The sequence below is a fragment of the Mandrillus leucophaeus genome, unplaced genomic scaffold (assembly GCF_000951045.1).
Source record: "Mandrillus leucophaeus isolate KB7577 unplaced genomic scaffold, Mleu.le_1.0 Scaffold140, whole genome shotgun sequence".
Lineage (NCBI taxonomy): Eukaryota > Metazoa > Chordata > Mammalia > Primates > Cercopithecidae > Mandrillus > Mandrillus leucophaeus.
The window spans coordinates 3,573,210-3,597,054 of NW_012101366.1; the positions used below are offsets into that span (position 1 = coordinate 3,573,210).

General features: G+C 35.9%; 1 protein-coding gene across 1 annotated transcript in view; it reads left to right on the top strand.

The window, feature by feature from the left end:
- Window positions 1–23,845, top strand: part of ABCB5 (ATP-binding cassette, sub-family B (MDR/TAP), member 5) — a 127,808-nt gene that overhangs the window by 50,726 nt on the left and 53,237 nt on the right. Inside the window, exons 14-18 of the mRNA XM_011973911.1 lie at window positions 6,703–6,864; window positions 11,173–11,313; window positions 21,962–22,105; window positions 23,382–23,486; window positions 23,620–23,697. Coding sequence (XP_011829301.1) covers window positions 6,703–6,864; window positions 11,173–11,313; window positions 21,962–22,105; window positions 23,382–23,486; window positions 23,620–23,697 — 630 coding nt within the window. The remainder of the gene's footprint in view (window positions 1–6,702; window positions 6,865–11,172; window positions 11,314–21,961; window positions 22,106–23,381; window positions 23,487–23,619; window positions 23,698–23,845) is intronic.

The following is a 23,845-nucleotide window of genomic DNA, read 5'->3' on the forward strand; positions in this document are numbered from 1 at the left end:
TTTTTTTTTCAGTGTCTTAAAGATGTTGCTCACTGTCTCCTTTCTTGCACTTTTTTCTGAGGAGAAATCTGTCATGTTTATGTTTGTTCCTGTATATGTAATGATTGAAGTTAAGTTGCTATCAGCTTAAAGTAGACTGTCATAAATATAAGGTTTTTATGTAAGCCTCATGGTATACAAACAAACAAAAGTACCTAGAGTACCTCTTACCACTTGCATTCAACAAAGTCCTGAAGTTCTTAGCCTGGGCAATTAGGCAAGAAAAATAAAAAAGAAGTGTCAAATAAGAAAAAAAAAAAAGTAAGCAGATTATATGATCTTAAAATTTGAAAACTCTAAAGATTACACACGCAGTCACATATACACACACAAAATGTTAGCACTAAAGCACTAATAAATGAATTCAGTAAGGTTGCAGGGTACAAAATCAACATACAAAAATTAGTTGCATTTCTGTTAACAACAAATCATCTGAAACTAAGAAAACATCCCATTTGCAACAGCATCAAAAGAATAAAATACTTAGAAATAAACTTAAGAAGGTAAAATACTTTTGCACTGAAAACTATAATCATTGATGAAAAAATTAGAGAAGACACCCATAAAATACATCTCATGATCCTAGATTGAAAGACTTGATACTGTTAAATGTCAATACTACCCAAAGCAATCTACACATTTAGTATACAGATTTTGATTTAGTACAATCAAAATCCCAATGGCATGTTTTACAGAAATAAAGAACTCATCCTAAAATTAATAAGAAACCACAAAAGATACCAAATATCCAAATCAATCTTGAGAAGAAAAACAAAGCTGAAGGCATCACACTTCCTAATTTCAAAATACATTACAAAGTTATAGTAATTAAAACTGTATAGCACTTGCCTAAAAATAAACATAGAGGCTAATGGGACAGAATAGAAAGCCCAGAAATAAATGTATGCAAAATGATCGACTGACCTTTGACAAGGGTGCAAAGAGTACACAGTGGGGAAAGATGGCCTATTCAACAAATGATGTTGGGAAATTTGGATGTCCACATGCAAAAGAATTGAAATTGGACTTTTATCTACCCCATACACAAAAACCAACTCAAAATAGGTTAAATATATCAATATAAGAAACTGTAAAACTTAAACTGAAACTGTAAAACTTAGAAGTAAACATGAGGGAAAGCTTCATGACATTAAGTTTGACAATTATTTATTGGATATGAGGCCAAAAACACAAACAACAAAAGCAAAATTAGATAAGTAGGACTACATCAAACAAAAGCATCACAAAGGAAATAATCAACAGAATGAAAAGGAAGACTACAAAAAGGAAAAAATTGGAAATCATATATCTGGTAAGAAATTAATATCTAAAATATATAAGGAACTCCCGTAACTCAATAGTTAAAAAAAAAAAAACAAAAATAAAGAACAAATAACCTGATTTAAAAATAGGCAAAGAAGTTGAAAAGGCATTTCTCCAAAAAACACATACAAATGGCCAATAAGTATATGAAAAGATTCTTGACATCACTAGTTATCAGGGAAATGTAAGTCAATACCACAATGAGATATCTCCTCACACCTATTGGGATGACTATTGTTAAAAAAAAAGATAAGTGTTGGTGAGGATGTGGCAAAATTCGAACCCTTGTGTATTACTGATGGGAAAGTAAAAAGTTGCAGTCTCTATGGAAAACAGTATGGAGGTTCCAGAAATAAAAGATAGAATTACCATTTGATCCAGCAATTCTACTACACACACACACACACACACACACGTGTGTGTATATATACACACACATTAATTCCAATAATTTGGATATATTAATATATATTCAAAAGAATTAAAGTCAGTATCTCAAAGAGGTATATGCACTCCAATGCTCATTGCATCATTATTTATAACAGCCAAGATATGGAAACAACTTAAATATTTATTGACAGATTAACAAATAAAGAAAAATATGATACCTACACAAGGAAATATTAATAAGCCTTAAAAAAGGAGGAAGTCCATATGGAACAACATAGATGAATCTGAATGACATTATGCTAAGTGAAATAAGTCAGTCACAGAAGGACTAATACTGTGTGATACCTCTTAAATGAGGTATCTAAAACAGTCAAACTTGTAGATGCAGACAATACGATGGTGGCTGCTGGGGACTGAGGAGAGAGAGATACAGGGAGTTGCTGTTCAGTGGGAATAAAATTTTATTTATGTAAGATGAATGAGTTCTAGAGATTAACACTACAACATCGTGCCTATAGTTGGCAATATTGTATTGTGCACTTAAAATTTTAAGAAGATAGATCTCATGTGAAGTGTTCTTACCACAAAAAAAATTAATCTGCTCAATAACTCTAAAATAGAGGTGGTAAAATTTTCCCTATTATCAAATGAAAAATATAAGACTTGGGGGGTAAAAAACTTAGATGTCTAAGTCCTCCAAGCCAGAAATTGGCAGAAACAAGATCCAAACCCAGGATCTGCAACTCCAGAAAACACAAATGGTAAAATTACTGAATACCAGATTTGCCATTATAAAAGTCATACACTATAATCTATATATACTGCTTGCCATTTTGTAGTTAATTACCATGTAATATATTAATTATTATTAGTTACATCCATCATGATATTTGTCAGATTAACTGTATTACGAGTTTTTATTAAGACAGTGTGGATTTCATTCCTCTATCATTAGTCTTCTTAGTTTGTTGTTCATAAAGCTTGCTCACCTATTCATGCAGTGTGATAACTTGCTTTTAAATTTAAAAAATAAAGGGAAATTTGATCCCAGTCATATTATCTCAGTATATTCTTTTAGAAAAGAGCTCTGAAACACAGGTAGGGCTGCTATAGGGGAGCATAACTCTCCTTTCTACCTACTTTTTGTGACAAGAGATGGGGATTAAGGATACAGATTTAGAAACTGAATAATAATTATCATCTTATTTTTACTATCAGACTAAAAATCAGTTATCAAAGCCTTGACATCTCTCCTGACTTGGATAGATGTTTAACCATCAAAAAATACTGCCCTTTGCCAGTAATCCCAGCACTTTGGCAGGCCGAGGCAGGTGGATCACCTGAAGGCAGGAGTTCAAGAACAGCCACTGTCTCTACTAAAAATACAAAAATTAGCTGGGTGTGGTGGTACACGCCTGTAATCCCAGCTACTCGGGAGGCTGAGGCAGGAGAATCACTTGAACCTGGGAGGCAGAGGTTGCAGTGAGCCGAGATCACGCCACTGCACTCCAGCCTGCGTGACAGAGAAAGACTCCATCTCAAAAATTAATTAATTAATTAAATTTTTTAAAAGTGCCCTTTCCCCCTCTTTCTACCTAGTCCCACTCTTTAAATGACTCTCTTAATATCTACACGTGGGGAAAAACCGGCTGAAGTCGACTCACATTGAACCCTTTTTACCTCTGTCAGTGGTCAAGGCCAGCTACGTAGTTTGTGGGGTCCAGCACAAAATGAAAATGTGGAGCCTCTTATTCAAAAACTATTAAGAACTCCAGAATGACAGCAGCAGAGCATTAAACCAAGAGTCACACCCTTCTAAAGCTTTCTTACTTGTAAACGAAAGTGCAATACATGCACACTAAATAAAATTGGGGAAATTGAGATGAGAAAAATACAATCCATAGGCCCAATAACTAAGAACAGGCACTATTAGGATATTGATAGATTTCTATATAGGTGTCTTTTTATGGGTAATTTTTTTAAAACACAGTTATAATAGGATATGTATTTTTCCTGCATTTTTACAGGTAGCATTATATGATACATCTTTTCCACATTATCATTTAATCTTAATAACCAATGTTTTGAGAGGTTCCCTTCTCTTATAGATTTGGAAAAAAGTTTGAAAGAAATTATCACCTGCTTAATCAAGTTTATCTATTGCAATGAAGAGACCTTGTGGAGAGAAGAGGGAAAACCACACCAGGTTTTAGTACCAGTCCTTCTAGTGACTGAATGAGGCCCTGAACAAGGTTCTTAACTTTCTGAGTTCCATTTTCCTGCTCTATAATAGACAAGAATAAGAAAAGTAAATAGCAGTAACACAGTAATAGTATGAATAGTAACAATGTTAACTGTCGAGTGTTGATTCCCTAGCAAATTTGTAGTGCCAGAAGTGTCAGTTACTGTGCTAGGCATTTACAAAAAAAAAAAACAAACAAACGCATTACCTCAAGAATAGTCCACAAAATCTTTCAGAGGAAGAATAAGCTGGAAGAGGTAAACTAATGGTTTTCAATACCTGTTTTAAGTCTATAGTAGTTAAGACAGGATAGCATTGGTGCAGTGACAGACAAGCTGAACAGGAGAATAGCAAGAAGAATACAAAAACAGACACAAAACAATTGTCACCTGATTTATGGTAAAGGCAGTTCTGAAGTATAGAGGGAAATGGTGGTCTTCAAAATATGCTGTTGGGACACTTGGTTAACTGTATGGGGAAAATGTACATTGACTCCTACTTGGCATCACACACAAAAACTAATTCCAGGTGCTATACATCACATCCAAATATGAAAGGTAAATTATAAAGATTGTAAGGTAAAACATAGAAGAACATCTGTGTGACCTTGGAGTAAAGATTTCTTAAAAGTACACAGAAAGCACAAATTGTAAAAGAAAAAAATTGATAAATTGGACTTCATTAAAATTTTGAAATTCTGTTCATGAAAAGACACCATTAAGAGAGTGAAAAGAAAGCCAGGTACAGTGGCTCACGCCTGTAATCCCAGCGCTTTGGGAGGCTGATGTGGACGGATCACCTGAGATCAGGAGTTCAAGACCAGCCTGGCTAACATGGTGAAACCCCGTCTCTACTAAAAATACAAAAAATTAGCTGGGTGTGGTGGCGGGCGCCTGTAATGCCAGCTACTCGGGAGGCTGAGGCAGGAGAATCACTTGAACCTGGGAGGCAGAGGTTGCAGTGAGCCAAGATGGCACCACTCCACTCCTCCCTGGGCAACAAGAGCTAAACTCTGTCTCAAAAAAAAAAAAAAAAAAGAGAGAGAGAGAGAAAGAGAGAGAGTTGAAAGACAATCACATAAAGAGAAACTTGTATTGTAATACATGGTATTCAACAAAGTTCTTACACCTAGAGTATATAAACAACTCATGAAAATTAAAAATAAAAATACAGTTCTAATAGAAAAATGAGAAAAAATGTGGACAATTCACAAGAGAGAATATCCAAATTGTCACTAATCATTTGAAAAGTTGTTCAACTTTATTAGTCATCGGGAAAATGCCAATAAAAGTCACAATATGATAGTTCTCACCCATCAGACAGAAAGAACCAAGTCTTAGAAGATAGAGCAACCATGGCCCTGTTGCACTACTGGGGGGTTGATAAAATAGGGCAACCACTTGGAAAACCTATTTGGCAGAATCTAATGAAGCAGAGCATATACACACTTTATGACTCAGCAATTCCTCTCCTAAGTATAACACTAGAATTGTGTACATATGTTCATCAAATAAACATTTACAGCAACATAGTAGGGGGAAAAAAAACTTAAAAACGATCTAAATGCCAAACAGGAATAGAATGGATAAATAAGTTGTGGTATAGTCACACAATAGAATACTGTGTGGCAATAAGAATAAATTATCTGCAACTCTATACAACCAAATGGATGAATCTCAAAAACATAATGTTGAGTGAAAAGATCCAGACACAGAAGAGTATATAATGCATAATCTCATTTATATAAATTACCAGAAAATCGAAACAAGTTCTGCTGTTAGAAATTGGGATAGTGGTGACCCTTGGTATAGGTAAGTGTTAAGAGTGACTTGAAAAGAGCATGAGATGGACTTGTAGGTGCTGGTAATGATGGGATTCTTGACCTGGATACTATGATAGGGGTGTATTCCGTTTGAAATGCACTGATCTGTATGTACCCTTATGTGCACTTTTCCATATATTAATGATGCTTGTAAAAAAGTTAAAAATATATATTACTTTGAATTTGTACCCAAATAGTTAAGTAATATCCCAATTTTAAAGATGAAAACAATTAACTTTCTGACTTTCTTTTCATTCTAATTTATATTGGTCTTCTTATTCTATTAAAGTTTCCAAATTTCTGTATCCAAGGATAAGATACTTTAATATTTACAATGATACTGCAACAAAGATTCCTTCCTTCCTTCCTTCCTTCCTTCCTTCCTTCCTCTTTCTTTCCCTCTCTTTCTTTCTTTCTCTCTCTCTCTCACTCTCTCTTTCTTTCCTTCCTTCCTTCTTTCCTTCCTTCCTTCCCTCCTTCCTTCCTTCCTTCCTTCCTTCTTTCTTTCTCTTTCTTTCTTTCTTTCGACGGAGTTTCACTCTTGTTGCCCAGGATGGAGTGAAATGGCATGATCTCGGCTCACTGCAACCTCTGCTTCCTAGGTTCAAGCGATTCTCCTGCCTCAGCCTTCCAAGTAGCTGAGATTACAGATGCCTACCACCAAGACTGGATAATTTTTGTATTTTTAGTCCAGATGGGGTTTTACCATGTTGGCCAGGCTGATCTCTAACTCCTGACCTCAGGTGATCCACCCTCCTCAGCCTCCCAAAGTGCTGAGATTACAGGCATGAGCCACTGTGCCGAGTCAACAAAGATTTCTTAAATAGTGCAAAGGATGTTGTTTCTGCTAATATCATATTTATTTTCTATGCTTTTTATTCTGTAGGCAAGCAAAGGTCGGACTACAATCGTGGTAGCACACCGACTTTCTACTATTCGAAGTGCCGATTTGATTGTGACCATAAAGGATGGAATGGTAGCAGAAAAAGGAGCACATGCTGAACTAATGGCAAAACGAGGTCTATATTATTCACTTGTGATGTCACAGGTAATGCTTATGTGGCATAATGCTATGTTAGCGGGGTTTATTTTTAACGTTTCAGAGATCATACCACACTAGAAAACAAAAGTTGCAAATTATAATCTTAAATTTCAAAAAGCAACCAAAGTTTATAGTTCCTCAGTAAAGAAATTGAGGGTTTCAAATCCTCAGTGTTGTGCTAAATAATATGCTGAAAGTTGAAGAAGTAATGGGTACCTGGTACCTAATATCTGCCAGGCACACTCCAAATAGGCTTCAAAACTTGTACGTGGCCGGGCAGGGTGGCCCACACCTGTAATCCCAGCAATTTGGGAGGCCGAGGAGGGCGGATCACGAGGTCAGGAGATCGAGACCATCCTGGCCAACATGGTGAAATCTCGTCTCTACAAAAAGTACAAAAATTAGCTGGGTGTGGTGTCGCGTGCCTGCAATCCCAGCTACTCGGGAGGCTGAGGCAAGAGAATTGCTTGAACCAGGGAATCGGAAGTTGCAGTGAGCTGAGATTGCACCACTGCACTCCAGCCTGCCAACACAGCGAGACCCTGTCTCAAAAAAACGAACAAACAAAAACTTGTATGTGGCAGATACTGTGATCTTTGGCTAGAACGCAAAGAAATATAACACACAGTCCTTATTTAAAGACTTAAAACTTAGCTACAGAGGCAAATTGCAAAATTGTGCATATAGATATTATTAGTTGTAAAAAGAAAAAACAAGATTGATGGGGAGAGACAGAGCTATATTACCCACAAAAGGTTTCATGGAAGAGGTCTTTAAGGTTAAAAGATGGGAGTTGGGGGTGAACATGAAGGATAAATTCAGGTAGGCAGAACAACAGCATAGAAGCAAGAAGGTACTTGGTGTGCGACTGAAACAAAAAGGAGGTCAGCTTTCCTTAAGTACTTGTGAGTGTTGAGGGTATAATGGAAAAGAGTTCGATAATGAACGTCAGATCATGGAAGTTCTTAGAAGCCAGGCAAAAGAGTTGAGACTTAATTTGTGTAGGAAGCACCTAAGACAATACCTGGCACACAGTGGGCACTCAATAAACATTTGCTGAATGAAGGGATGCACACATAAAACCTTACTGTGTGTGCTACCACATCACCACAGATGGACCAGAAAGCTCATATTGGGCAATCAAGCGGAGGCATGATGATGCTGAAGGCACACAGCAAATTCCCCTTCTTTAGGATCCATACTTGTGCGTGTCATGGATCCACCCTACTGGATTTCACATAACTTTCTCATTAGGGCACATTAATATAGGTCGTGGGAATTAAGCTATAGCTCTCTTCTTTGTTCCAGCCTGGCTTTCTTCTCTTGACCTGGAAGGCAGCCTTTTTTTGAAGGGCTCTTCTATAGATAACTGATTTCAACCCTTTTTGGTCTTCTTCAACTTTCTAGTAATATCTTTGATGTCAATATTATTATTTTATAAATTAGCAAATTTAGAAAGTTATGAGCCCCCATCTCTTCATCAAGTTTATAACTTCAAATTTCAAACCCTAGCTTTCTCCAACTGTGCTAAAATGAAATATTTCTGAACATACCCTAAGAAGCAATACAGTAAAATAGGTTTGAAAATGTAGTTTTTATTGAAAAACTGTCTGATGCTGATTTTATTTCATATTAGTTCATATTTTGTGCTTCAAAAATAAAAGTGAGGTGTTATATAACTGAATTTTTATTCCACAATAGACTTAATAATTTATGAAGTTTAATATTTTGAAACTAATATGGGTTGCAATAAAAGGAAATAACTGGTTGAGTTAACCCTATTTTGAGATTTTTTTAAAACTATTAATACTAGTATAATCACATCTTTCTTTGGAGTAGTACATCTTTATTTTTTATTGTGATTAAACTAAAACTCCATTATTATGTCTTAAGTTAAAGGCTTTCACATTATATAAAAAGAAAAAGTGGTGTGTTTGTGGGACGAATGTGTAAAAATTTTAACTACCTTATTTAAAATGGATTAGTATTCTCTGATTACCTAAAATGATGTCCAATTAGATATAACAACACTATTTTAAATATTAATACTAAGTATAATATTCTAAGCATTGTACAGTAAATGTAACATACATAATATCTGCACAAACAAGTAACTCACTTTTGAAGATCTGCACATACTTATTTGCCAATATTGACTGTGGAATCAAAATTAATCAATTTTGATAATTCGTGATTGTCACAAATATCACAGTTAATGCTGCTAAAATAATCCTGAGAAGCAGTACAGCAAAGTGCTTAAGATGATGAACTCTGTGTTCACTGCAAGTTGACTCCACCACTTAATAGTTTTAGGTCCTTGAGCAAGTTATTTAAATTCTCAGTGCATCAATTTCCTAATCTCTAAGAAAAGGGAAATAGTAATAACCTATTAATAAATTATTGTGAGTATTAAACAGGCTAAATCATATAAAGTACTTAGAATTATTGTTAGTGTAATAAATTTTATTATGTTATTGACATTAACATTATTTGATCAAACTTTTTAGAAAAGTTCAAACTATGGAGATTAATATTATAATTATTTACCTAGACTGTCCATGATCATATACATGTATATTGCTTTAGTGGATTTCTATGTGAAAATGAAATATAAACACATACACATATCAAAATGTGTATTTTTGATACACATATACACAGAGATATACACATATCAAAGCTTATTGTCATCATTATTTTGTGCAGAGACTTTCTCAGGAAAAGAAATTTTCTTTGACTTACTAAAGCACCTTTTCAGAAAATTTATTATGAGGAGAGGTCAAAGTTTTATTTTAAACTTGCCACAAAGTGAGTAACTCCTGGGGGCAGGGGAGAAAAGCCAAACAAGGCAGGACATGATGGCTAGTTCCTGTAATCCCAGCTACTTGAAAGGCTGGGGCAGAAGGACTGCTTGAGTTAAGGAGTTTAGCACTAGTTTGGGCAACACAGTAAGACCTACTCTTTAAATAAGGAAATAAATAATAAAAACAAAAAATAAAAAATTTCAAAGCCATATAAAATATTTCTTTCATGGCAGAGACATTTACAGGAAAAAAAAGAAAATGATAGCAAAAAGAAATGCCTGATTAAAGATGTTTGGATAGTCTGGGGCTGGTTAAAGTTCATTATCTCTTTAAATGACTGATTAACAGTTGTTAAGCTTGTCAAAGAATCACGGTGTCCCTGGAAAGTCTTCCATGTGCACATTCTCCTTGTGGATCTAAATTGACCTACATTTTCCATCTCTTCCCCACGCTGTCAGCAACTTAGCTGGGCTTCTCATTTCTCTTGTCCTCCTCCCATCTCCTCCTGGGAAAGTCGCAGATTTACTCATACCACATTCAAATGAACAGAGAATCTGTAGCTCCTTTATTTCACTAAAGTGGTCTCATGAGTAGCAAGAAAAAGAAAATCTAGACCTAGAGCAATTTGATTTTGAACTTGGTTCTATCCTATAATGTACCAATAAACAGTTTCTTTAAAGTTAAAAATGTTTATTTCGAGACACAGTCTTGCTGTCACCCAGGCTGGAGTGTAGTGGTGCAATCTCGGTTCACTGCAGCCTCCACCTCCCAAGTTCAAGCCTCAGCCTCCTGAGTAGCTGGGATCACAGGCACGCACCACCACACCCAACTAATTTTTTGTATTTTTAGTAGAGACAGGGTGTTATATGTTGGCCAGGCTGGTCTGAAACTCATGGCCTGAAGTGATCCACACGTCTCCGTTTCCCAGAGTGCCGGGATTACAGGGGTGACGACTGTGCCTGGCCTTTAAGGTTAATTTGATTGCTTTGGAATTTCTTATTGTTGAGGAGCAGGCCATGTTAGTTCTGTGTTTTGTTCACAGTTCAGGATGGGTAGCAGGGGCAGGCCTGGAAAGCATGATTGTCTCCCGAGATCTCTCTCAGGCCCAATCTCACATATAAGTACCCAATTAAATACTACAAATTTATAAGCCCCAGAAATGGCTAGGAAGAAAGCATCAGAAACAGTATCTTCTGTCTCAAAAAGCTCCTCTTACTAAGATCTCTCCTTGTTAGTGATATAATTGTTTCGATTAAGGCATTGTTTTCTGCAGGTGATTATACAGGTCCTTGGAAAAGAAAGGACAATGAGCTATTGTTAGTCACTAACATTTTAGTATGAGATAGACTTATCAGTTCTCTCAAGACTGAAAGCTGTTCAGCAAGAACTACATTAGAATATGCCACTTTCAATAGCAAAGGCGATAACAGCTTTAAAGAGATGCTTAATAAGATTTCCTTGAATTTTTAAGGCATTCTTACAACGATAACCTGTATATTCTTCCTGTAAGGATATTAAAAACGCTGATGAACAGATGGAGTCAATGACATATTCTACTGAAAGGAAGACTAACTCACTTTCTCTGTGCTCTGTGAATAGCATCAAGTCAGACTTCACTGACAAGGCCGAGGAATCCATCCAATCTAAAGAGGTAATGGCTCAGCGATCAACCAGTTTTTCCTACATGTTTTCTAATTTTGATTTAATCCTTGTAAAATTTAAAATTTATTTATAGGAAAATATTACTGTAGCACTAAGCTCACAAAACATGTCTTTCCCAAACTTCGCTCTAGCATCGGTGTGACACTCTAGGTAAGTCTGTCTAAAAAGGCTGCCTTTATATCAGAGGTCCTTCTTTACCAGGGGAAAAAAAAAAAAAATCTCATGAGACTGTTAGATGATGTTTCTCCTATGAAGCAAACCATGGGTTAAAACAATGCCTTGGCAAATGTGATGGAGATACTAATGGTGATGCCCAAGATTAATTTGAGTCAGATCAGAGGTATGCCACTTCCAGAATGCAGATAGGCCCAGCATGTACACGACCCAGGCTTGCAGTCCCAGGGCACAATTTGAGAAGCCTTGCTCACTGGGGTGGGAGTATTTGTTCCCATGCTTACTGTGCCCACTCCTACCCCCGCACCCCCAGGCTCTGCCCGAGCCCCACATCACCTGCTTTGACTCTCCTTCCGCTGATACCCTTCATACCTCCCTGCAGTTCCCGTCTGCACCTGAATTCTCACTTCTCTGTCTCAATTCCACCTTCTTTCTCTTAACATGCCCGACACCTGCTTTGAGCCGCCATCCCACACCCTGAACATTCTCTGTAGCACCCTTTTACAAAACACCCTTCCATCTTAATCCCACCTTAACCCATGCTTCTCCCAGCCTCCCAATTCACTGAGCTCCAGCCCTCTTTCCACCCTAGTCGATCTTTGCTAGCCCCTGGTGCTCCGTAACCTTGCATGCCTTGAAATCCCTCACCCTTGCCCTGTATCTCAGCTTCAATCCCCTAACCTCCAGCATCCATACCATCCCATACCTATCTTTGGCCCATTATTTCCTCCCAAACTAGAGTTTCCTTCTTCTCCTTGGGACTAACAGAGACTTGAGATTGAATCGCCTCTTAGTTGTTCTCACCATCTTCATGCCCACTTTCCTTGGTCTCACCTGTCAATTATCTGCCTGAAGCCTCTGGATTATCTGTCCCAAAACCCCTCTTGTCCTTCTCTTGCATTGCTAATCTATTGCTTTTAATTTTAGGTATGTAGTCCTCTACAGCATTTACACTTAGACATTTTTCCTTTTCTGCTAATTTTATTTTTAAGTCCATTTAAATAAATAAGCATGCAAAGAAAAATAATGGTATAGATGGTATGCCATATGGCAAATGTATGTTAAGAATATAGTACATGAAAGTTTGTACTGAGACACTAGGCAAGAGTGTAGGAAACACTGTGTTAAAACATCTATTGATAGCTGCTGGACCTGCCTCAGCAACTGCTGAAAACACTATGGAAATCTGCCTCTAAGTCTAAAATTACACCATATTTATAAAGTGGATTTTCAAAACCTAAGAAAGATGAAAAACAGAACATTTAAAAAGGAATTTCCAGATCTCTGGACAAAAATGATATAATTGGTTTACAATCTGATACAACTACATGCTCCACACACATGGAAATGATAAAATATAAAATGAGAAAAACCAGTAAGATGTATCTAGGCTCTAAACAGGAGGAATAGCTCTTCACACCAGAACTAGAGCAAAAGCACAAAGTGGTGAGCTGGACAATAGTCACAGACCTGCTCTGAAAAGTAGGCAGAAAAACCTGGTTAGCCAATGCCTGGAGCTAAAGCTTATAAAAATCTGTGAGCCTGGGGAGGCAGGAAACAGATACACGGTACTACAACCAAGAACCGAAATAAGCTAGGATTGGCTCAATGGCCATATTTTTAAGGGACTCTTTAAGACCGTGGTAATCCAGTGAAAAATAAACAAGGAAGTGAAGAGATTGTAATAATCAATAATGAACTGGGGACAGTGACATGTCTATAATAATAGCTACAAGAGAGGTTGAGGCAGGAGGATCGCTTGAGCTTAAGAGTTCAAGGCTGCAGTGAACTATGATCATGCCACTGTACCCCAGCCTGAGCAACAGAGCAAGAACCCATCTCTGAAATAAATAAAAATAAAATAAATAGGCTGGGTGAGTACTTCACACCTGTAATCCCAGCACTTTGGGAAGTCAAGGCGGGCAGATCACTTGAGGTCAGGAGTTCAACAGCAGCTGACCAACATGGTGAAACCTTGTCTCTACTAAAAATATAAAAAATTAGCTGGGTGTGATGGCACATGCCTGTAATCCCAGCTACTTGAGAGGCTGAGGCAGGAGAATCACTTGAATTGGGGAGGCAAAGGTTGCAGTGAACCAAGATCACACCACTGCCCTCCAGCCTGGGCGACAGAGTGAGACCCTGTCTCAAAAAACAAACTAAAAAACAAAATAAAATAAAATAAACAAAGATCAATAATGAAATGAAAAAAAAATGGAGCAGTATTTTAGAACAGAGTTAATGGGAGTTCTATTAGTCTAGATCCAGTCAGGAAACAGAAAGCGCACAATGACAGAGAAAGTTTAGTATAATGAATCATCAAGAGGAGATTGTAGTATGGGGAGTTGGGTAGTGAAAGTTAAGATACCTCTAGAGAATACAGAAGTAGCAGATAAAAGAAGCAACCACTACCCCTGGAGTGAAATACAGCACCCATAGAAGATCCCTTTCTTCTCTCCAGCAAGGCAAAGAGTCAGATCTCAATGGAAAGGGCACAGTTATGGCTCACTGGATGGCAGAGAAGTTGCTGTGGTACCTTGCTCGTGGGGCCTTGCCCTCAAGGGTGCCAAGGGAGGCCTTCCACAGGATGGGGCTGAGCTTCAGAACCTACCAGGTGCTGGGGAAACTGCTGGCCACTGGGCACTATTGGAACAAGAAGCTGGCCAAGGTTGTCATCTGCAGGAGTCTAGGGCACTTCTGCAAGTGGGAGGGTGCAGCCATTAGTGACCTGGCCGAGACCCAGGCCTGTGCTCATAGTTATGCCTCCATACCCTAAGCCAAGAGCTGGGGAAAGCAACCGGCGGCCACACAGAAGAGAAAGCTGCACTCTGCAGGCACCTGCCTCTGAAAACCTATGCAGGCAGGGCAGAGGAGAAAAACTCACCCTGCAGGAGCTTTCCCAATGAGCACTGGAAAGAACAGGAAGAAATATCTCCTCCTGCAATGTCTTTGCTGCACCCTCTACTGACAGGGCTTAACCTCTTGCCCACTGTAAAAGAGAAATATTTATCAGACAAAAAAGTGCATTTGGATCAAAGAGGCAATAAGTCAATGACCAGGACAGGGATGGTAATATTTCAAACAAGGTCACAGCGAGCATGAGGGTCTGGAGTTGGGGGTCACAATGACTAAGGAGGACAGGGGTAGGCAGAAAAGTGTGTGGGACACTCAGGGACCGGATCACGCACGGCCTCTTGGGCCATCATGACAAATTTGGATTCTATTCTTCCTCTAACAAAAAACCTTCAGGAGTTTTTAACCAGTGGTTCATGACCTACAAGGAATTTCTGAATAGACTTCAGAGCCCATCAACCTGAATGAATAAAAAAATCACAACTTTTTTCCCCCACTAACCCTTGATAGAAATGTAACATCTGCTTCGTGAATCTAAGCAACAAGCTACAATAGTATTACCAGTATCTGTGATGTCACCAATGAATATCACAGAAATTTTCATATCACATTATACTTATGGATAACTTAAAATATCTCTACACTCATCACTATTAGTTCTTATGTTATGTTCTAATAAATGAAGCACATTCATAACTGTATCAAAACTTTGGGTTACTTGTTAAGTATTTTGAATACGATGTTTCAATGGGATGGGCTTTCTTGGAGTCCTATGTATCATTTAGTACATTTAAACATTTCTTCAGGGAAGGAGTCCATAGACTTCACCAGTCTTCCAAAGGAGTCCATGAACTAAAACAGGTGAAGCACTGTTGCATTAGAGGGTCTTATTCAGAAGGGCATATGGTCTGATTTACTCCATGTGGCTACAATTTGGAGAACAGTGTGTGGGGGCCAGACTAAGATGAGGGAAAGCAGAACAGAAAGGAGATGATGGTGGCTGAAAAATGAACTTGATTGGTCTCACTAAAGCTGTCAGCGGAGAAATAAAATATAGATGGCTAAAAGAGTAGGACATTGGAATGAGACTCAGGACCCGGCACCATTTAGAGTTGGAAAGAAAAAGTCCCTAGTGAAAGGATTCTAACAAATGGCTGGCAAAATAAGAGGAAAGTCAGGAGAGTGTGGTATCATAGACACCAAGTAAGAAAAGTGGTACAGAAAAAGGAAGAGATCATTTGTGTTAATTGCCATGAAAATCACATAAAATTAGAGATTTTCACTTTCAACCAAGATAGATTAACAGGGACTAGATTTACTTTCCTGCTTGATACAACTAAGAAACTGAACAAAATATGTGAAATAATGGTTTCTGACATTGGACATCAGGCAAAATAGGATAGTGATCTCTGTGGAAGGAGAAATAAATGAGTTGAAACTTGTCATTAAACCAGTTTAAGGTCTGAGTAGTTTTCAGGCCTCGGAGCTGAGAGGGAAAACACAGACAAAACCCAATGGACTTTTTTTTTTGGAGACAGAGTTTCGCTCTTGATGCTCAGGCTAGAGTGCAATGTCGCAACCTCGGCTTACCGCAACCTCTGCCTCCTGAAACCCAGCGGACTTTGAGTTCAGAAGACAGAGCTAAGAGTTGAAGGAGGCCAAAGTTGCCAGAGGTTTCAGAGCAAAGAACTGGAGAGGAGAGAACTTTTCAGAAAGAGAGAAGTCCAAAAATCTGCAGAGGTTCTCCCTTGAGTCTTCATCTGACTACTGATCAGTGTATTTATTAAGGAAACTACCAGAGGTAGGGTATATATCTACCAGAAAAGATTAGAAGGAGCAATTCTTAGAACTCACACAAGGCCGAGAAAAGTTCTTATTAAACTAACTATTGTAGAAAATCTTTAAATTCATGAGATACTCGGTTAAGCGTTAAGAAAGATATTGCCTCAGAGGGTAAAATAATCAGTCCTAGACTAAACTCTGCACTAAACCTAACTAACAAATTCTAATAGCAAGCCTCAAAAGGATTACACTGTTTCCAAGTAATTTAAATGTGTTCCAGAACAAGACTCAATAACATATACAAGAATTCAAAAATATTTAGTCCCCAAAAGTATAAAATTTACAATGTCTGGCATCCATTCAAATATCACCAGGCAAGCAAAAAAGCAGAAAAAAATGTACCCAAAATGAAGAGAAAAATCAATCAATAGAAATAGACCCAGAAATGGCACACTTAGTAGAGTTAGTAGAGACATTAAGCATTTATTATAACTGTATTACATATGTACATATGTCCCCAAAGGAAGTCCAAACCATTGAAGAAATAATGCTTTAAAAATTTGCCAATTTGATGAAAACTTAAAATCCACAGATTCAAGAAGCTCAATAAATTCTAAGTATAAGAAACATAAGAAATCCTATACCTAGGTATATCAAAATCAAACTGCTTAAAACCAGTGTTAAGGAGAAAACTACTAAAGCATCCAGAGAAATTGACACAATATAGATGAGGAAAAAGACAAGAAAGCTACAAATTTCTCATTAGAAATAATGCAAACAAGAAGATAATGGAGCAATATTTTTAAAGCACTGAAAGAAAAAAAAAAAGCACCTCAAATCAGAATGCTATTTACAGAAAAATGCCTAATAAAAATGAAGGCAAAATTGAGACGTTTTTGTAAATAAAATGTTAAAATAATTCACTACCAGCACACCTATACTACAAGAAATATTAAGGAAGTCATTTGGGCAGAAGGAAAGTGATACTAGATGGAAATCTGGATATGAACACTGAACATATCAAAATGTGTAGGAAGCTTAAAGTGATACTGAGGAAGAAATCTGTACCGCTAAACACCTATACTATCTAAAAATCTCAAATTAATATACTAAGTTTCCACCTTAGAAACCAGAAGGAAGAAAATAATAAAGAAAAATCAATCAAATCCAAAGTTGGTTCTCTGGGAACATCAATATTGAACTCACTGAGCAAGAAAAAAAAGAAGATACAAACTGCCAACATCAAGAATGAAAGAGCTGACATCACTACAGATTCTACACATATTTAAAGATGAATAAAATAATCTTATTAAAACATTTAAGCAAACAAATTGTACAACTCAGATGAAATGAGCAAATTCCCTAAAGTTTACAAACTATCAAAGCCCACTCAAGAATAAATTGATAGTTTGAATATTCTTACATTTATTTTTAAAAAATTAAATCTGTAGTTAAATTCTTTTTTCCCAAAAAAAAAAAAAAATCAAGCCATATGGCTTTACTGATGAATCCTATTAATAAAAAAGTGATAAGGAAGAAGTTCTTGTTCTATTAGACCAACATCATTACTCTGATATCAAAATTAGACAATGAGATTTTAAAAATAAAATTATAGACAAATATCAGCCATAAACATAGATGAAAGAATTCTTAACAAAATTTAACAAATCTAATCCAACAATATAGAAAAAGAATAATATGTCATCACCAAGCAGGATTGTTCTAAGAAGTGAAAAGTTGGTTTAACATTCAGAAATTAATGTAATTCTCCTAATTAAAAAAATTAAAAAGAAAAAACCAATTATCTCAATCAATGCAGAAAACCCATTTGATAAAATACACCATCCATTTCTGATAACTCTCAGCAAGCAAAGAATTAAAAGAAATTCCTTCAACCTGATGAAAGGCAGCTACAATAAACAACAGCTAACATACTAAATGGTGAAAGATTAAGATCTAGAACAAGGCAAGGGCATACACTACATCTATTGAACATTCTACTGGAAGTTCTGGCCTGTTCAATAAGGCAAGAAAATAAAAGCATCCAGGTAGGAAAGGGATATGTAGGAGTGTCTTTATTCACAGATGGCATGATCACTTATGCAAACAATCTTATGGAATCTACACATACACACACACACACACACACACACACACAAGTACTAAAACTAATAAAGTTTAGCAAGGTTGTAGAATACGTGACAATATACTAAAATCAACCCCAATTCTATATACTACAAATGGAAAGTGGGAAGTTAAAATTAAAAAAATAATTTTATGTACAAGAGTACCAAAATAGTAAATTATTGGGAATAAATGTGATAAGAAATTATAAAATCCACACACTGAAATCTGTAAAATATTATAGAGAAAAATTACCGAGAAAAATAGACTAAATAAATTAAAAGATATTTTCAATGTGAGTGAACAAGAAAATTCAATATAGTTAAGATGTTCTTTCTCCCCAAATTGAATTCACATGGAAATGCAGATAGCCAAAATAGTCAAATAAATTTTTTTAAAAAAGAACAAAGTTGGAAGAGGGATACTACCTGATTTCAATTCTGTTTCAACTACTATATAAAGCTAATTACTAATTCTCATTTCAATTACCTATAGAACTATAGTAATCAAAACATTTCATTGGCATACAAATAGACAAATAGATCAATGGAACAGAAAAGAGAGTTGAGAAGTAGTCCCACACATAAGTGGTCAGTTGCTTTTCAACACAAGTTCAAAGGCAACTCAATTAAAATTTTTTTTCAAAAAATGATTCAGATCAATTATATGTCTATAGACAAAATAATCAACCACAACCCATACCTCAAACCACAGATGAAAATTACCTCAAAATGGATTAAAATCCTTACTGTAAAACCTAAAATAATAAAACTTCTATAAGAAAATGCAATTAAAAAACTTCATGACTTTGTGTTAAGCAAAGATTTCCTAAATATAACAACAAATGCATAATTTATAAATGAAAAAAATTGATGTCAGACATTACCAAAATCAAGAACTTCATTATCTGTAAAACACTTTAAAGAAAATGAAAAGGATAGACCATAAACTAGGGGAAAATATTTGTAAATCACATATCTGATCACGACTTGTATCCAAAAAATATGAAGAATTCCCAAAGCGCAATAATAAAAATACAAACAACCCAATTAAATGTCGGCAAAAGATTTGAATAGGCATTTTGCTAAAGAAGATGAGCAGATTGGAAATAAGCATACAAAAAACGCCCAATGTGGTTAGTCATTACAGAAATGCAAAAGAAGATCACAATGAGAAATCACTATGCACCTGTTAGAATGGTTAAATCTAAAAAGGCCGACTGTGCCAAATATTGGTGATGGTGGGGCACAGCTGGAGCTTATTTAACTGGTGGGAGTATAAAATGCTAAAGCTACTTTGGAAAACAATTTGTCAGTTTCTTTAAAAGTGAAACATCCACCTACTAAATGATCCAGCCATTTCATTTCTAGATATTTGCTGAAGAGAAATGAAAGTATATGTTCACACAAAGCCTTGTATATGAATGTTCATAGCAGTTTCATGTGTAATAGTCTAAAAGTGGGAACCACTCAAATTTATATCAACAGGTAGATGGATAAATAATTTGTGAGATAGCCATACAATGAAATACTATGCAGCAATAAAAAGAAATGATATGCTGATTTATGCAGCAGCATAGATAAATGTCAAAATAAGTATGTTGAGCAAAAGAAGCTATCTGAAAAGGAGTAGATAATGTATTATTTCATTTATATAATGTTCTAAAAATGCAAACTAATCTGTAGTGACTGAAAGCATATCAGTAGTTGCAGGAGGAAGGGAGGAAGAGGACTGGTAACTAAGAAGTGTGGAGAGAGGGATGATAAAAAAGCAGGAGAAAACTTCTAGGGTTAATGGATATGTTTATTATCTTGACTTTTTTTATGTTTTCATGAGTGTGTAGTTGTGTTCAAATTTATCAAATTATATATTGCAAATATGTGCACTTTGTTATATGAAAACTATAACTCAAGAAAGCTCTAAATTGCATCAAATGAAATTTAAAATATTTTAGGTATCACTTTTTAACTTTTTAACACTTATGTCGTATCTCTTTATGTCTATAATTTTATGTTTTTGTATCAGATTACTTTAATACATGTATAACCTGTCTCATATTTAAGTAACACAGCCTATTTTATTATTTTACCGAAATTTTTGTTTTGCTTTTATCTTATTTAATTCTTTTCTATCTTGACAACACCATTTAAATGATACCATTTTTAATCTTTTATTGTGTATTTTCCCAGAGGCAAAAGAACGTCTTTAAATTACCTATGTAATGTAGATCATTCTATAGGAGGAAGATAGCCCTCCTAATTTCCTGGCTCTGCAATTTACTGGTGCCCTGGGACATGCTAAACCTTAATTTCCTTACAAAATAAGGTAATTTTGTAAAGCACTTAGCTCCATGCTCAGTGCCTGATAAAGAGTTAGTGGGCAACTTAATTTCTGTATATTCTTTTGAATAGTGACCTAACTGAAATGTTGTGCCCTTTTTGATGACGAGCTTTAGAAAACTTCAGCAGAAAAGATGATGGATACAATCAAATTATTAAGTAACCCAATATAAATGTGGGTTAGCCAGCCTGAAAATGGACTTTAAAGGCATCAGAATTTCAAAGTTCTGTTGTCCAAACAATAGTCTGCATTATAGTGGCCAGACTGAGAATAGAACAAGAATTATAAACTGTTTTATAGTCTTTCTTGAGGAATTCTCTGGTTATTAGGTTCAAAAAGAGTGAATGCCATGAGGAAGATTTAATGAATAAAATACCAAAGAACTCACTGTCTACTTCCCTACTCAGAAAAATTACTCACCACAAAGCTGTTCACAAGAATTTTTAAGAGTCTGAAATAAATACACTACTTATTGCAGACAAGAGCAAAGAGAGATGGTTATTGTATTATTTATCCTCTGACCACTGTGACCACTACCTCCCCTTGTCACCTTCCACGTATCCTAGGAAGGGCTGGCAGAGCCAGAATGACTACTTGCATTGTGCTTTCTCTGTATAACCTGAAATTTTGTGTAATATAATCCCTCCTCTGTAATAACATCAGAAACAGCAATGGCTGCTAGCATTTATTGGGTGTTCATTGTTTGCAAATACAGGGAATGCCAATGTACTGAATAAAGCTTAATTGTACAAATAATCCTAGAAGATAGGAACTGATTACCATTCCCCTTGGAGAAATGAGGAGACAGGCTTGGTGAGTTTAAATAATGTGCTCAGATATTGCAATATTTTGCTTGTAAATAAGAACCCCAAAACAAGCGAAGGTATTAGGAAAATGTTTCTGTAAATACATCATGAAACTTTCCAACTTTCAAGTTTGAGATCGTAATGAAACCTTTACCTTCTGCATTTTCTTTTCTTAGCTTCTGCCTAGATTTTTTCTTATCCCGTAGTACAATATTCCATCCAGTTTAACAAGATAAAGAAAAATACATCTATCATTTCTTTTGTGACCCTTGACAATTACATGTGAGTTAATTGTACTTTTTAAATGATAGCAACTGAGTGAAATGCCAAAGAGTGATATTGCACAAATAGTCACTTTTGGCAAAGCTTCTTTTATTTTATGCTTTAGGGTCATCATTAATAATATGGGCGGTGAATTTTTTTAAGAAAAATATTTTCTACCCTGCTCTCTGTTATATCTGATGTTATACATTATAATTCTGTTTATGATGGACTAACTTCCCTAGATTCTATTATGCACACAAACTGACATTTTTAACAAACACATTTTATTTTTAGATAAGTCTTCCTGAAGTCTCTCTATTAAAAATTTTAAAGTTAAACAAGTCTGAATGGCCTTTTGTGGTTCTGGGGACATTGGCTTCTGTTCTAAATGGAACTGTTCATCCAGTATTTTCCATCATCTTTGCAAAAATTATAACCGTAAGTAAAACAAATTTGTTAATACTTTAGCAATTTAAAGAAAGTATGACCTGAGAGAACAAGCTTATAGCAGTCTGATCCACAAGGGGAAATTTGGGACTTTTAGTGGGCTGCCCCTGGTGTGGGGTCCATAATAGGAAGGTTAATTAATGTTCCCAGGAGATAAGCCAGCATCTATTGTAAAGTGTGTGGCTGGGCCTTGTTGACTGGGCAATCAGTGAAGAAATTGCTTTGTTTTCTAATTTTGACTCCAGTGCTGGATCAGCATTCCAAAACACTGAAAAAATAAAATAGGCAAATACAACTACTTTCCTTTCAACTAGTGGGAACAGTTGCAATTTCTTTTCTTACCAGCCAGCTCAGGGAGAAGAAATAACAAGAGTTTGGAATTGTGCTAAAGGACTCAGGGCAGTTGGTGGGTTTAAAGATCTTACAAGATCCATGCTTACTTTTCAATGTTAACTAAAGTTCTAGCCTGGAATTTTAGTCTCCCTAATTTGCACAGCTATACTATCAATATAATTAGTATAATTACTAATTTTTAAGAACAATTCTAGGGGCACATTAAGAAGCCTCACCTTGCAGGTACTACTTAACTGGAAGAATACTAAGAAACTTGAGTGATCCAAAATTATTCAAAATAATAATTCAAACAAACTGGTGGTTTCTTGGGAAATACACTGTGATAATGATAGCAGATAGATGACTCATTTTTCAGATCTCATATTTACATAGTTTAAGAGAATTCAAAGCAAGTTATTTTTTTGTCATAGACAATGAATGCAGATGATAGCATCATGGTGCACTTTGCTCCACAGAAATGTGTGTATGGTTTTATTTTTACATTGAAATTTATTTTAAGCCTGGTGCAATGGCTCACGCCTATAATCCCAATACTTTGGGACGCTGAGGCAGCCGGATCAGTTGAGGTCAAGAGTTCAAGACCAGCCTGCCCAATATGGTGAAACCCCATCTCTACTAAAAATATAAAAATTAGCTGAGTGTGGTGGTGCGCGCCTGTAATCCCAGCTACTCAGGAGGCTGAAGTATGAGAATCGCTTGAACCTGGGAGGCAAAGGTTGCAGTGAGCCGAGATTGAGATCATGACACTGCACTCCAGCCTGGGCGACAGAGCAAGATTCTGTCTCAAAAAAGGAAAAAAAAAAAAAGAAAGAAAGAAATGTATTTTAAAACTCTTGATATACAGAAATTTTCACTTTTTCTGCTTCTTTTATCTTTTCCCCCAAATATCTGATAAAAATCTGTTCCTTTTCAGATGTTTGGAAACAAGGATAAAACCACATTAAAGCATGATGCAGAAATGTATTCAATGATATTTGTCATTTTGGGTGTCATTTGCTTTGTCAGTTATTTCACGCAGGTAAGTTTTTAATAAATTAAACAAGCCTGAGCATGATTACTTTTTGTTGCCATTCTTTCTATTTAAGTTAAAAATATATCAACTAAATGTTACAAAGGAAAAGAATGTAGATTTTTGTTTGTTTGTTTTTCAGGGATTATTTTATGGCAGAGCAGGGGAAATTTTAACCATGAGATTAAGACACTTGGCCTTCAAAGCCATGTTATATCAGGTCAGTGTTAAGTTGAATTTTTCTTATTTTATTTAAAATTTATTGTAAAACATTCTAGCTTTAATTCTGTCTCGAGTCAATTTTTGACATAATCTTTCTTTGAAGGCATACTCTTTTTGTTCTGAGCAGCAAAAATCTGATGTCAGAA